The 14,149-nt window shown below is 39.8% G+C and overlaps 1 protein-coding gene across 1 annotated transcript in view; it reads left to right on the top strand.

The window, feature by feature from the left end:
* Positions 1–14,149, top strand: part of CSE1L (chromosome segregation 1 like) — a 1,337,268-nt gene that overhangs the window by 1,028,696 nt on the left and 294,423 nt on the right. Inside the window, exon 20 of the mRNA XM_044088970.1 lies at positions 5,779–5,860. Within this exon, the coding sequence (XP_043944905.1) occupies positions 5,779–5,860 (82 nt within the window). The remainder of the gene's footprint in view (positions 1–5,778; positions 5,861–14,149) is intronic.

Here is a 14,149-nt window from a genome sequence, read left to right as displayed (position 1 = left end):
TTCAGAGGCCCTGCCCTTTGGTCTCACCAGGATTTTCTGTTTTTCCATGCATGGCGTGGGTAGCTTCCAGCCTCAGAGGCGACAATCTCTTTCGTGTTTCCATATTACTTTTTCTACTACTCAAAGGCTGGGTATTTTCATATCCTGCGAAAAGTCTGTTTTGTCATATACAGCAACTAAAAACTACATAGGTTCAATAAGTGCGAAAATAAATTCATTTATGCAACTCAGCCAAGTACTATTACATACTTAGGGCGCAAAATTTAGTCATCCTATAGGCGTAGAGCCAAAGCCATGTTAGAGGGATATCAGACTGGAATCATGGCAAAGACCAACTTCTACCTCCCATTGCCCATATACCAAATGCAGGTTGGTTCTACTCATGGAAGGCCTCAATGGTCATCCCAGTCACATACCTCTCCTCCCACCATCCAGATACCATGCGGATCCTTCAGCATCTCATCATTTGGATGATCCTTGGGAACACCAATGTCTCTGCAATTTTGTTCCCATGGCGTGCAAAGGCATCTCATGGTAGGATGCCTGCACGGTGGGTTCGGAGGTCATTTTGTTCCACCTCCAGTCTGTTGTACTCTGAGCACGCGAATGTCCTGATCGGGTGGGGGCATTATCAGGGCAGGACAGTCAAGGGCACATGGGCTCCTTCAAGACACCCACTTGCACAATCGTGTTGTGGGATAGGAGCAGTGCTGTTTGTAGTTGCAGAAGCCCTTCAAGAAAGCGGGAATTGAAGACGATTGCAATCGGAGCCGCAAGCTGTCTACCCAATGGAGACATTCTCAATGGGCGTGTTCTGATTACATCCCTTGTAAAGAAGCATCAGCACTCAGACTGGCAATGAGCTAGTTTCTTCTCAAGCGTTTTCTGATAACGCACTTTTGTCCTGGGAGATAGAATCACGACTGCGGACAATCACATTCACTGTCTATTCTATGAAAGACTCTGATTAGTCTCTGAAGACTCTGTAGTAGGAGACCAGGCCATTAGTAAGAGAGCCTTTTCAGCAGGGACGCGGGGTCACGAACATTACTTTCCTTGCTTCCCTATTCCCTTTACCAGGCCAACATGGCTCAGACTCTGGTGATTTGGCCCAGGACTTCTGTCAGCCATTTCTCCAGTCCCCACTTGGCCTCAAATGTGCAGCTTCAGCGACCTCAGAAGGGCCTCCTGGTCCAGATTTTTACTCCTTACTGGCTCAACAAGTTCAGTTCTTCCCACTCTGTTTCTACATCGCTCGTGGAGTTTCCACATAGTCTCAGATCTTTTTGCAACAGTTTTTCTTCTGTTATAGAGTTTGTTTATAGCAGGGGACCACCAGACTGGCTTCTTTTTTTTGGAGGATAGCATCTTGGTTCTGTTATGGATTGCACGATCAATGCACTCGTAAGTGCTTATAAAGTGCAATTGTATAGGATTCAGCAGTCGTATCTCTGTTGTCTGTCAGCATAGGTGTCGTGAAGTTTGCCACTTCTGTCTTGAGCGTGAAGTTGGCTTTGGGAAAAACTTTTTACGGTGGTTTCCCTGATGAGAGGTGGGGCTGGGATGTGGACGTCTAGGGTGATTTGCTTATGGTCGGATCTGACCAACGAGGAATGGACCTCTGGTGTGGAACACCGGTTGCCCATGTTGGTAATGACCAGGTGTAGGATATTGCTGCCCCTGGTGGGGGTGTGGATAAAGTTGATCCAAGGCATTGGAATTTATGAATTCCAGAAAATGAGCACAAGTGCTGGTACACGAGTGTTTTCCCAGTTAATGGTGGGGTAGTTTAAATCGCCCATTATTAGGGTGTTAGGTTGAACCCTAATATTTTCCAGTGTATTAAGAAATGGAGTGGGAATCACTGGGCATGGTGGGGGATGTGTAGCAAGCTGCAGTTTGCATTGTGGTCTTGCCCAGAGTTAGTTGCACTTGGATAATCTCAGATGCATTATGCTGAGCAACTAGCCTGGAGGTGTGGATATCCTTAATGAATATGGACACTCCTCCACCTTCGGTGCTTCGGTCCAAGTTAGATGGCTGAAAGGTGTGGTATGAATTATAGCCTGGTAATGCAGAGGTGCCCTCTGGAGCCTTGAACCTGGTCTCTGTCACTGCACAGATGTCGATGTTCTCCATTTTAAGGAGTGCCTCGAGTGAGTGCATTTTGAGGTTTAGACTTCTGGCATTGAGTAGCATTGCCCTCAGGTTTTGCTTGCTTGTACCTGTTAAGGTGGTGAATTTGTCATTTGAATCTTGCCTAAAAAAAGCACTATATAGGGGTGGCAAGAGCCTTAGCCAGTATCCGGAATCCCAAGGGCGGCCGGTGCAGGCCATCTCTGGCAAAGCATCGTGGTTTGTCGATCATGTCATCCCAGGCAGACAGATTCTGGATCCCCTTAGAATGACACCAGAAGCTTGACCAATTTGTTGGTCAGTCATTTTGTCCTTGTACTGTGGTATCATTCTGGGTGATGGCAGGACGCTACTCGGAACTAGGGTCATACCTGCCTGGGCTACAAGATCAGAAAGCTCCTTCATGTCTTTTCATGTAGTCCAGGGAGGTACATCTCCGGTCATTCACACTAACATGGACAATGACAGAGTCATATTTGTACGTGATGTGGAGTGACCCGAGTGCATGCATTATGTGGCGGATCCTGGCACCTGACAGGCAGCTGCCAGTGACTTTCTCCTTGTTTAGCCTGATGAGTGGAACATCAGTGTGCCTGACTATAGAGTCACCTATGACTCGAGTGTTGGGTACGTTGTTATGCCTTATCGACTGTGGTTGAGTGGCACACTGAGTTTGTGAGCTGTGTGTCATTTGGGTTGTGTTTGGGGGGGGGGATTGCTTGCGTTTCTGCTTTGGAGGTCCCTCTTGCTTGGGTAGATTTTTTTTTGAGAGCCTCCACGAATAACCTTTTTCCTCCATATTCATAACCCAAGGTCTTTCACTTCCTGTGTGGTGACCGTCTCCCTCTGTATGTTTAGCTGTCTTTTTCATTCCCTCCCCTTTTTCAGCTTATTCACTGTTTTTTTTTTTCAACTTTGCACTTTTCATTTGGCTAGGTGTGATTCACAATCCACTTGTGCTTTTGACTTTGCTTGTCCGCCTTGACTTCCATCTTATTCTCCATTTTGATTGTGTTAACTTTCCTTTCTTCGTTTTGCCTCGCTTGTAGTCTTAGGACCTCTGCCTGTGCCCCTCCCCCAACACACAAAATCTGAGAACATTTTCTACCTCCTTTGTAGTTTGTCCATTTATGTAAAAAAAAAAATAAAATAAAAAAGTACCTATACACTTGCATGAATACCCCCTAGTGTTCCTACATGTTCATACATTCTGAGCACCTGAAGTACATTGCGCTCTTCATCTTGCCTGTACATTTTCCCATGCGGTGCCTTTGGTAACTTTCCTTGTTTGGTATTTGTAAATATGGCCTTAAAACACACACACTTGTTTATATAAAATATACACCAAGAGATAAATACCATTTTTAATCTATTTAGTCCTTTGTGCATCAGCCTTGATCCAATGCCAGATAAGTGATAAACTGGATCCATGCTTCTAGAGGAGTTGTAACTAGTTTGGTGTGGTAAAGGATATGATTTCAAAATCCTTGATATGATCAAGAAACCAAGGATATGAATGAAAAGTTGTCAGTACCATTGGCCAAGAATTTGATCCCATACTAGTTATCTTTACCTAAGAGGCAAGCTTGTATAGGAGGAGAAAAAAAACATAAAACAGCAGTTTTAATACTCTGGCAGGACACAATTAAACTGCAGTGCCTTCCAGCCGTGTGGAGAAACATCCTTGGTCGATATGATGCAGCTTGAGAGCTCTCCGATCAGATGTGCCTTTTTAATGAGTTGAACTAGACCACAGCCTGTTGGAACAGCATTGATGGTCTGTCTGTAGTAAGCATCCATAGCAGGTCTGACGTCTGTGTGGGAGATCTCGTACTAGTAATGTGCACAGCCTGTCTTATGGGGGGGCAAGAGCAGTAATCTCTCAGTAAAATATTCTCACATGTCACCCTGGAAGGGTGGGCCCATTAATTGAGGCGAAAAGGTTTAGAAATGTTGTTCGTCTTGTTGTTGGTATTGACAAGGCTGGTAGACTTGGATCAGTTGAATGGCTCAGAAGGGAATCCCCCACATATAAAGTGCCATGTAGTTTAAACTGATTTAAGAAGACTCTGCTTACCACTGGTCATTGTAGCTCATCCTTGAGGGTGAAGTTTGAGTAAGAAAATAACTTCTAGTAGCGGGGAAAATCCTGAACTGGAGCAGGTTTGTGAATACAGTTTTTTTTGATATTTTTATGAAGACTCCTTGTTTTTCATATTTTTACACTAAAATGCTTCAGGGCAAATGTCTTGTTTACTTAGCATGTTGAACCTAAGCAGTAACATTTACAATAAAGATTTCATTTTTGTTATGCTTGTTTTATTACATTTATGCCTGTGGTTTTCATAGGTTCATAGACAAGTATTAGGCTATCTGATCTTGTGGGCCATTTTATGCCTAGCTAACTTCCCTTTTAAAGGTGAGAATCAAATTGTCCGTTCTGTTTGTGAGGTAAACACCTTAACCATTATACTACCCCTCATCCTTTCGTTGTCTGACCTGGAAATGGTCCATTTTGGATAAAGGTTCTGCAGTGGTTAACAAATATGAAATGTTTATAATAATCAGTGCTAGTTAGTACTGTTTACTTGTAGGATCAATGTAATTGGGTTCGTGCTGTGTGTTGCGGCACTGCACCATCTTTAATACGTTGCTGGCAACAAGTTGTCAAATATCACTGCTCTGCTAAAGGCATTCTGTGTGGTAGTATTTTACCACGTCTGTAAGCATTGTTAATCAGGTAGTACAGTATAAACTCTGTTAACCAGAACTCAAGCAACTGGCAAAACAAAATCGAAGAAATACAGTACAACTTTCATTTCTTGTACTTTCTGTACCCCCCACCCCCGCAGAAACATACCTTACGTTTTTGGAGTTTGAGTATTAAAAAGGAAGATGGGAATAAATCCCCCCTCTCCCCAACCTGAGAACAAGTCAAACCAAACAAATAGTATAGGGTACAGTATTAGTCAGGCCTGTTTTTAGTAGCAACGCTCAAACAACCAGAAACTGCAATTATCCAGCATCTGCCAATCCCCATGGATGCCGGTTTACTGTAAAACTGTTTTATATTCTTGCACACACAGCTCCTTAGTCATGTTTGTTCTATTAAGAATAGTTCTGGTGACTTGAAACCTGCGTCCCCCAAAAAGGAGAATTGCATAACTGTTCTGTAACTCATATTTCTGAAATGTAGATGTTTTGTTTGGTACTTCACATTTTCCCTCTCGGTTAGGGGAGTTTTGTTTGCTGTACCATACTAGGTTTTATCTCCTGGCTTCACTCTTTGGCAGGAAACGGGGGGGGGGGGCTGTAATCCTTTGACTGTAACATCATTGTATTTCCCTGAAGATTACTTGCTAATGAGGGTCTCCCTCAAGAATTGGTCATTTCATTTAGAGAGTAATTCTGCTGACATTCTTTCAGATATCCGGTATTATGGTAAATAGTAACTCTCCAGCATTTTTTGTGTTGCCTTTTCATATAAATGTTTTATTTATAAAACTGTTCAGTGCTTATAGGAAGGTCAGCTGACTGTTCATAAATGTAGGCTAGAGATAATTTTCAGTGAGCCATATAAAGCTGTAAAACTGACCTACAATTGAACGAATAAGTGACAGTGGCATTTACTTTGATATTTAGGTTTCCTGGTATTTATTAACCTTTTCTGTGTGAAGTACGGAGCAATAGCACTTCAGGAAATGTTTGACAGCATCCAGCCAAAGTAAGTTCATTTTTCCTTTTAGTTTTTGTTTTGCTCAGTTATATTTCTTCATGAATTTGGTATCCAGTGCCATATTTCTCGCATTTTAAATTGTAGTTTGCATTTGATGGCCATAAAGTGCAACTGATCTTCACAGTATGCCGTTATACTTGGGAGTTTGCATTTTGTCTAATTTCTCCAAACCCTGTGACATGGTGACTTCCCAACAGCAAAACTTCATGTTGTCTTGGAGTGTTTTATACAGCGCCTCCAGTAGACTACCCATAGTGCTGCATAAGTTTCTAGCTGGTTAGCTTTTCAGTCTAAGTACATTGGCAGCTGGATGTTCATTTTGCACAGTTAATTATGCCCTTGGTTTAATTTACCCAAGTCTGTTGGGTTTCTAATGCCATGAAGGGAATGGACCCACTTCCTAACTCAGGGTACAATTAAAGTTTTTGAAATTAGAATTTCAATCTTGGTTAGCAAAAAGTGCTCCTCTCAGCACCCCAAGGATGACTTTGCAAACCCCTGATTCTACCCAAATGCCCTTTTCTAATTCAGGAAATCACGTGTGTATATATGGATATATAAAATGGTTATGCACACATTGGTTCCATTTGTTTGTGAGACTGCTTGGCCAACATCTGTATACTAGAACTCATTTAGTTGACTATACATAGGGTTGACTGGTGTGAGATTGCACAGCTCTTGAGTTTTGGAAATGTTTCCATTCGCAAAAAACAGTCACAAAGATCAGCGGTTCAAAAGAGCTTTACTTATACAACCAGTACATCTAGTGCCTTGGCCTTTCACCTTCAAAGGGTACAAAACTGTTAAGCTCACAATTTATAACCGGTGGACCCCCTCCATAATTACAATTCAGTTAGCCTTTTTAAAGTGCCCCATGCAAAATGCAGTAAATATTTGTTTTTTTGGAATTTTGTATCGGAGTGGTATTTGTCATGTCTTTGGACAGCGATGCAATTCCAGTGTGTTTTGAACCCTAGTGGAGCAGAATAAACTGTTTTCTGAATTGCTCAAAGAACTGGAAACGAAGTTGGCTGATCATGACCCCCTGGATGGCTGTTGGTGAGACTGATTATATTGTGCAGTTTGAAAAGCTGAGATGCTTATGATTAAGGAGGTAAATTTGTTTTGATACCAAACTGTTGGAGAAATATCTTCATTTGGGCATTAGCCCGAGGGGTTTGAGTGGATAAGCTTCCTGCTTGGGACTTAACCAAAGATGAACAAAATTAATTGGATGAATGGAAAACGGTATCATTAGACTGCACTTTGGGCTGAATTCAAATTCTAATGAAAAGGAACATGTGGGCCAGTGATAAGTTGCAGCGTCAGATTGTAGGCTGCAATGTAAGCTAGTAAATGAATCTTCGGAAATTGTATTTGCTGCTAAAATGAGGGACATTAAATCTAGACTGGAGAAAATAGAGTTGGAGACTGTCATAAAAAGAAAAAATGTATTAGAGACTTGGGTGTTTTCTGGAGTGGTTTTGGTCTATGCTTGGCAATGCAAGCCACTTTGTGGGCAGTCCATATTTGTTCTAAGAAGTCTGTTGAATCTGCGGTGGTTGGGAGTGACTGTCTCTTTTTGGAATACTTTAAGAAAAGTGTTTCCTTTTTAGAATATTGAAGGCGAATACCAATCTGAGGTAAAAGAAAAAGTTTTTTTTCTCAAGGGAATCATGGAAGGGGCCGAAAAAATTGAGGCAAGGGGAAAAGGAGATGTAGCTGGTCATTTGAGTTTCACAAACATTTCTGGTTTTGGTACTAATGCAGTTGAAGCTTTTTCTTTATGTATGAACAATAGCTCATGTTTCAAGGACTTGAGTTATCCGTTAAATCTTGATAATGTAAGTTATTGCAGCACTTTAAAAAATTTAATGTGTGTAATGTCGAATTAACTGGGTCAGCTGTAAGTCTTTTAAGTAAGGGTTCAAAATTTGTCCCTACTAAATTTCCAACATTAGCGAAGGTATTGTTAGAAATCAGAGTTTTGTAGAAAGTTGCGTTTAATATATTTTGACAAGAAAAGAACTTGTATCAGCAGCATAGAAGGTGCTGCTGTTATTGATGAGGATGTTAACCCTTTATTAAATGTTTCTATTTATGAATGTGAATGGTTGGATGAAGAATAAGGTAACTGGTTCATGTTTTAACACTGGTTATGATAAACTTATAGTTCCGCTGTTACCTACGTTTAAGTTTTCACGCCCAAGTTTTCTGTTGCAGTATGTATGTTTGAACAAGTTATGTGCAAAAAAGTTTTAATTTGAATGTTTGTCACAAAAGCAATATAATTTAACCAAATTTGAATGGGAGGCCCTTAATGAATTGAGGATATGTTCGATAAATGTGTTCAAACAAGCTGATAAAGGGGGGTAACTGGGTCATTATGTCCAGGGCGAAGTACAAACCAAATGGTTTATAAGCTGTTAATCAAGGAATAAATTGAATCAGAGTGCAATAGCAGTTTTTAATGGTGAACTTCTGGAATTCTTGGAAAGGGCTGAGAGAATGGGTTTTTACTGATGGAAGATGTTAAACTTTACATCTCTGAACCTCATGATCCCATCTTTTATGCTATCCCTTAGGCTGTTTTGAATCCTCCAGGGAGACTGTTTCTGGGCTGGGTTCTTATTTGCAGAATGTTGGGATATTTTTAGATTCTTTGTTTAAGGAATTTTTAGCCAGAATTCCAGCACAAATCACAAATACTCTGTGTGAGGTAGTGAGTAAAATAAAATGGCAAGAGGATTATTACTGGGTTTCAGTAGATTTTGGCTCATTGTATACGAACATACAGCTTAGATGGGGCCTGGAGACTGTCTGGGACATAATAGGTGAAGGTCCTCTTACTGCCTTTATTGTTAGGCTGCTTCAGTTTTGTTTGACGCACAATTATTTTAGGTTTAACAGTGAAATCTCCCTTCAGAAGAAAAGGACTGCAATTGTTGCCCCTTATGCCGCTACCCATGCTAGGTTTTTTTTTTGTTTGTTTTTTTGTTTGGCTTTTGTTTGTTTTTTTTGAGAATGTTCATTTATGATGTTGCATTTTATAGAGATCATGTGATGTGTAAACACTATATTGATCTGATTTTTATTTGTAAGGGGCACCCATCAGCTTTTGGTCGTTTCCTTTCTAAGTTGAATAGAAATGACCATGGTTTGAAATTTTCCATGGTGGAGGGTAGTTCTTTAATTCAGTTTTTGGGTGTGGAATTTTATATAGATAGCCTTTTTAACATATCCAGTACAGGCCATTTAGGAAACCTACTGCACTTAATTTTTTGCATACTGAAAGTATGCATCCCCCCATTTAATAGAATCACTTCCTTATGGTGAATTTAAATTGCTCATTATACTTTGGAGGGGAAGTGTAAGGTTAAGTTGTTGTTAGAAGTGAGAAAGAGGTTGCCAGAGAGGGGAAGTAAGGAAGAAACTTTAAATAATGCCTTAGAAAATGTTTGAGAATAGGGATTTATTTGAAAAAAAATATGAACGGAAGGGATATTGTAAGACATATAAATGAAACGGTTCCAGTTAATAGGAAGAATTTGTGTTTGTAAATATTCTCCATTTTCTGAGGTAGTGAAAAGGTTCATTTTGGATTTTGTATGGATGAGGTAGTGGGTCATTTATTTCCCAAACAGTGAAGTTTTCATTTAGTAGGCATTTGAATTTAAAAGACGTTTTAAGTATGGCATTGTTTAATGTGCTCCAAAAGGTAGTAGGATCATTTGCTTGTGGGCAGTGCAAAGTATGTAGTAGGGTCAGGAACATCTCTGGTACCAGTATTAATGGGCAGAAATTCACTTCTAAAGGAAGATTAAATTGCAATTTGTGTGGGGTGATTTATATTGTGGGATGTGGATGCAAGAATATTAAATGGTATATAGGACAAACAAGGGAGGGCTGTGAAGGTTAGAATAATGAAACAGTTGGGAGACATCCGTAATAAAAAGGAGTCCTGTGGGTCATTTCAATGTCACACATGCTGGGAATGATGGATCTTTTTTTCTTTAGTGTATTAGCACGACCTGTTTTGTATTTGGGGGCATTAAAAAGTTTGATCTAGAGAACGCATTGATTTTGAATGTTTGAACACTTCATCCAAAGGGTCTTGCTTGGTCAATTTAAATTAAATGGATTATAGGTAATTAAATGTTCATTAAGATGTTAATTTTGTGAATTCCATTTTAGAAGATTTTTGTATTTTGATAAATGAAAATTTGTATGTCAAATATTGCATTTTGCTTGGGGCACTTTAAGGTTAATTGAGTTGTAATTATGGAGGGAGGTTCGTGTGTTATAAATTGAGCTTAATATTTTTGTATGCTTTGAAGGCGAAAAGCTGAGGTACCAGATATATTGGTTGTATAAGTAACGCTCTTCCAAAGAGCTGGTCTTTGACAATTTTTTTTTAATATTCACTTGGACAAATTTTGTACAATCTCTGAGGAAATATAATTAGCAGGGGTTTTGGGGTGTAAACGCCACCTGGAGTTTGCAGGGTGGCTTGTCCCCTGCAAAAAAAAAATATTTTTTTGTTTTTAAAGCTTGCATGTGTAGAGGTTTTCTCAGTGGATGCTTAGTAGCTCATCATTTCCATTTTTGAGGTATTGTGGTTTGCATTTAAGATGTTTACATTCATTTTTGTTCAAATAAAAGAAATCCTGTCTGCATGCGCTTGTGTATGTAATGCGACAGTACTTTATTTGGAATATTTAGTTGATCTGTGTATTTGCTGAGTTTTAGAGTCACAGTTCACTGAACAGGAAAACTTTTTGTTTATCACACAGGGTACTGTACATTCGGTAAAGTGGAGTCAGTCTTTGGATGGCAATTGCTTTTGAGTTGAATCTTGTCTCGTATGTGTATATATATGTGTGTGTGTATATATATATATATATATATATGTGTGTGTGTGTGTGTATGTATACACACGTGCGCGCGCACATTTTTTTCAAAAGGTTGAGTACTCATTTCACTGCATTTTTTGTGGGTGTCAAAATGCTTAAATCTTCATCTGTGTTAATCACATGATTGAATCTGGTTTCATATTGAATAGGCAAGTAGCATATACAGGAAAATTTTTGAATGAAAAAGTGGTGTTTGAACATGTGCGAGACTTAATAGCAGCTGGTGTGTATGGACGAGTTTGTGGGTAAGAATTGGTTAAGAGGTATAGATTGCGATGTGCGTTATAGGATCAGTGTGTGTGATATACCTTTAAGAAGCTTTCCAGCGAGTCAGCATATGCATGCAAGTACTGAGCAAGTGCAAGCAACAGTGCCATTTAGAGTGAACAGCCAGAGTGAGTATGCAAGTATGTAGTCAGTTTAAATTCAGTGTTCCTGCTATCCATCCTGATGTTTGTAATCTGTAAACTAAAATGAACACCCAAGCCTCCACATCTTTGTCTATAAGAGCGACATGGTGTCAGAATGGGATCCAGAGTTACAGCCATGAGGCAACCAGTTAAAGTTGGAGGAACATACAGGCGTGCATCATCTGTACTGCTCAAACGACTCAACAGAGGTCATAAACAAATTCCAGGTACTAAAACTTGTTTGAATGATTTATTTTGCTACAGATATGAAACAAATCACTCAACATGCCTAAAATGAATTACTTATTAAATGAAATGTGACATATTGATAATGTTTAGAATTTCGAAAATGCTTGAAACAATATCTGAATTGCATAAAATGTACAAAAAAGGGAAAACGACAGCATTTTTCACTGTGCTGCCCTTTCGTACTAACTAAAGCTATTCAGAATATCCGAAGTATGCAAAGTGTTTGCAAGTGCATGCAGTACTGCAGTGCAGTTATTTCGCAAAGTGCCGTCATTGCACAGAATATTTTGCTAAGAACCGTTGTTTCAAAGCATATTTTGCAAAGCACAGTATTTTGAAAACCTTTGTTGTGCATTTGATTACAAGTTCCTGGTGTGTGTGAATGTTCATACATAATTACAAGAGACACTTTGCATTGTTTTACTATAATCTGTGCGCATGGCAGAAGGATTTCCCAGACCTGCACCGCTTGTGTTTGATAACAGTATTAAAGAAAGTTGGAGTGTTTGAGCAGGAATATGGTATTTTCATACAGGCTGCTTTTTCTGACAGATTCACGTACAAAAGCATGTATTCAGCTGGTTCAGAGACCATTGAAAGTATGTTCATTTGTATATGTACCTGCTGTTTGCAGGGGAGGGGGGAACCGCCATATAGTGGTACCGGCTGAAACAAGGGAAGACCCTGAGTGCTTAAAACTTAAATTTAGAGAAATGTGTAACCCTTAAATGAATATTACAATGGAAGGGCACTTATTTTAAACAAGGGGTCAAAAGCCTGGTGAAACGTTTGCAACACATATAACTGACTTGTAAAATAAAGCTAAAACGTGCAGATCGTGATTTGAGCAATGAGTTGATAAAGGACAGGCTTGTGTGTAGAATTAGTAATGATACAGAGCACGAGTGAGAGATTTTGCTTCAAGACAGTGATTTGACCTTAAGGCCATTGAGATTTGTCAGATGTACGAGCTTACAGAAAAACACAGATATGCTTACAAATGAGAATAGCTGCAAAAGGCAGAGTGACAAAGCTCATGTAGATAATATGCAGCACGTGGTTAACAAACAGGCTGAAGCACATGGCAGCTACTGCAGGTCCTTTAATAGTCCCTGGGAAACTTGAGTCTTTCCAGAAAATTCTAGTGCATGCTCTGTGAAACATAGGGGTGAGTTATCAAAGTCAAAACATGTGCTCCCACCCAGCTTCATAGTCAGCTGTCGTTATTGTGTTGGAAATCAATCCTAAAGAGAAAAGTGCTTGGCTTTCGGTCAGCAGTGCCACAGCTGTATTAAGTGGAATCATTTTCAAAGGTTTTGTAATGGATTGTACTACCAAAACGGTATGGCTACTTGCACAACTAAAAATGTGTGTTCTAGGATATGAATTAATTGTAAAGTTCTGTATATATTCTGGCAAATCCGGAATATGTATCTGTTTTTGTATAAAAAATCTATAATTGTAAAGTCTTCTGCATCTATGTGCATGTGGAGCTTTTCTCCCGGGGCCTCTGCTGAAAATGGACCTGTATCCAGTCAGACTTTCCCAGTTAAATGTAAAATAAATAAATAAAATAAAGCACGTTCTTTTATTTAGAGGGAATTCCAAGGGGCAAGTTTATCAGTTTTTATGTTGGTGTGTCTGTGCTTGGTGAAAGTTGATGCAGTAGATTTGGGGTAAAAGAATGAAAATGTTTGCACTGTTAGGATTAATGGGAGTCCTGTAGAGCTCAAAGTGCAATGTTATGTCACCAGAAATGTTTGCTAGAGTAAAAGCTGCAGAACAACTTGATTGCAAAGATTTTGCTTATGGTGATGATGAGATTCAAACTGAAGGCTCAGTAGTTCTTTCATGTTACTCTGCTGGGAACAGCTATGACTTGCAGTTTTTCAGTTGACACGTGCAGTCGTCGTTAGGCCTCAGAGACAGTTTGAAAATGGGACTGCTCTCATTTAATAAAGTTCACCATGTTAACCCTGCATGACAACAAACAGCTCAAATTTCGCACAAACTGTTTGTTTTTTGAGTATGCTGATATTTTTGCAGACAAGCTAGGCAGACTACCAGTTGTGAACTTTATGAAGTTTAGACCCAGAGGTCAGCCCAGTTATCAGACCAGCATGGAAAATTCCATTAGCTATGCAGAGCAGAGTCAAAGCTAAGCTAGACAGAACGGTGCAGCTCGGACTAATTTGCTCAGTAGAGGAGCCTACTGAATGGGTATCCTCCTTGGTAGCTCAAAAAAGCTCTGATATCCGAATATGTATTGATCCCAGAGATCTGAACAAAGCTTTAAAAGACCTCCTCATCCTGTGCACACAATAGAAGAGGTTTCATCTTTCAATTTAGCAAATTTTGTTCCGGCTATCCTTGTGCTGTTATAGTAGATGTTGTACTAGGAGGCAGTGGTGAAGACTAACATGACAGAAACCTCCAAGAAAGTCCTGGAAAGAGCACATGAAGTGAATCCTAAGCTGAATCCTCAGAAGTGCAAGTTCAGGCAGCAATAAGTTACTTGCGTTGTTCACTTGTTTACCAGTTCAGGCTTGCAACCAGATCTTTAAAAGCAAACAGCAATTCTCGAGATGCCAGCTCCAGACAATGTCCAAACTCTTAACATTTTGTTGGCATGGTCAACTATTTGGGCAAGTTAATTCCAGATTTAAGCCAACTTTCAGTACCACTCAGAGAGCTGACACGCAGAG

The sequence above is a fragment of the Protopterus annectens genome, chromosome 12.part0, assembly GCF_019279795.1.
Source record: "Protopterus annectens isolate FY-2018-M chromosome 12.part0, PAN1.0, whole genome shotgun sequence".
NCBI classification, from domain to species: domain Eukaryota; kingdom Metazoa; phylum Chordata; order Ceratodontiformes; family Protopteridae; genus Protopterus; species Protopterus annectens.
Note: the sequence above shows the minus strand (reverse complement) of the source record. Positions and strands in the feature narration are given on the sequence as shown.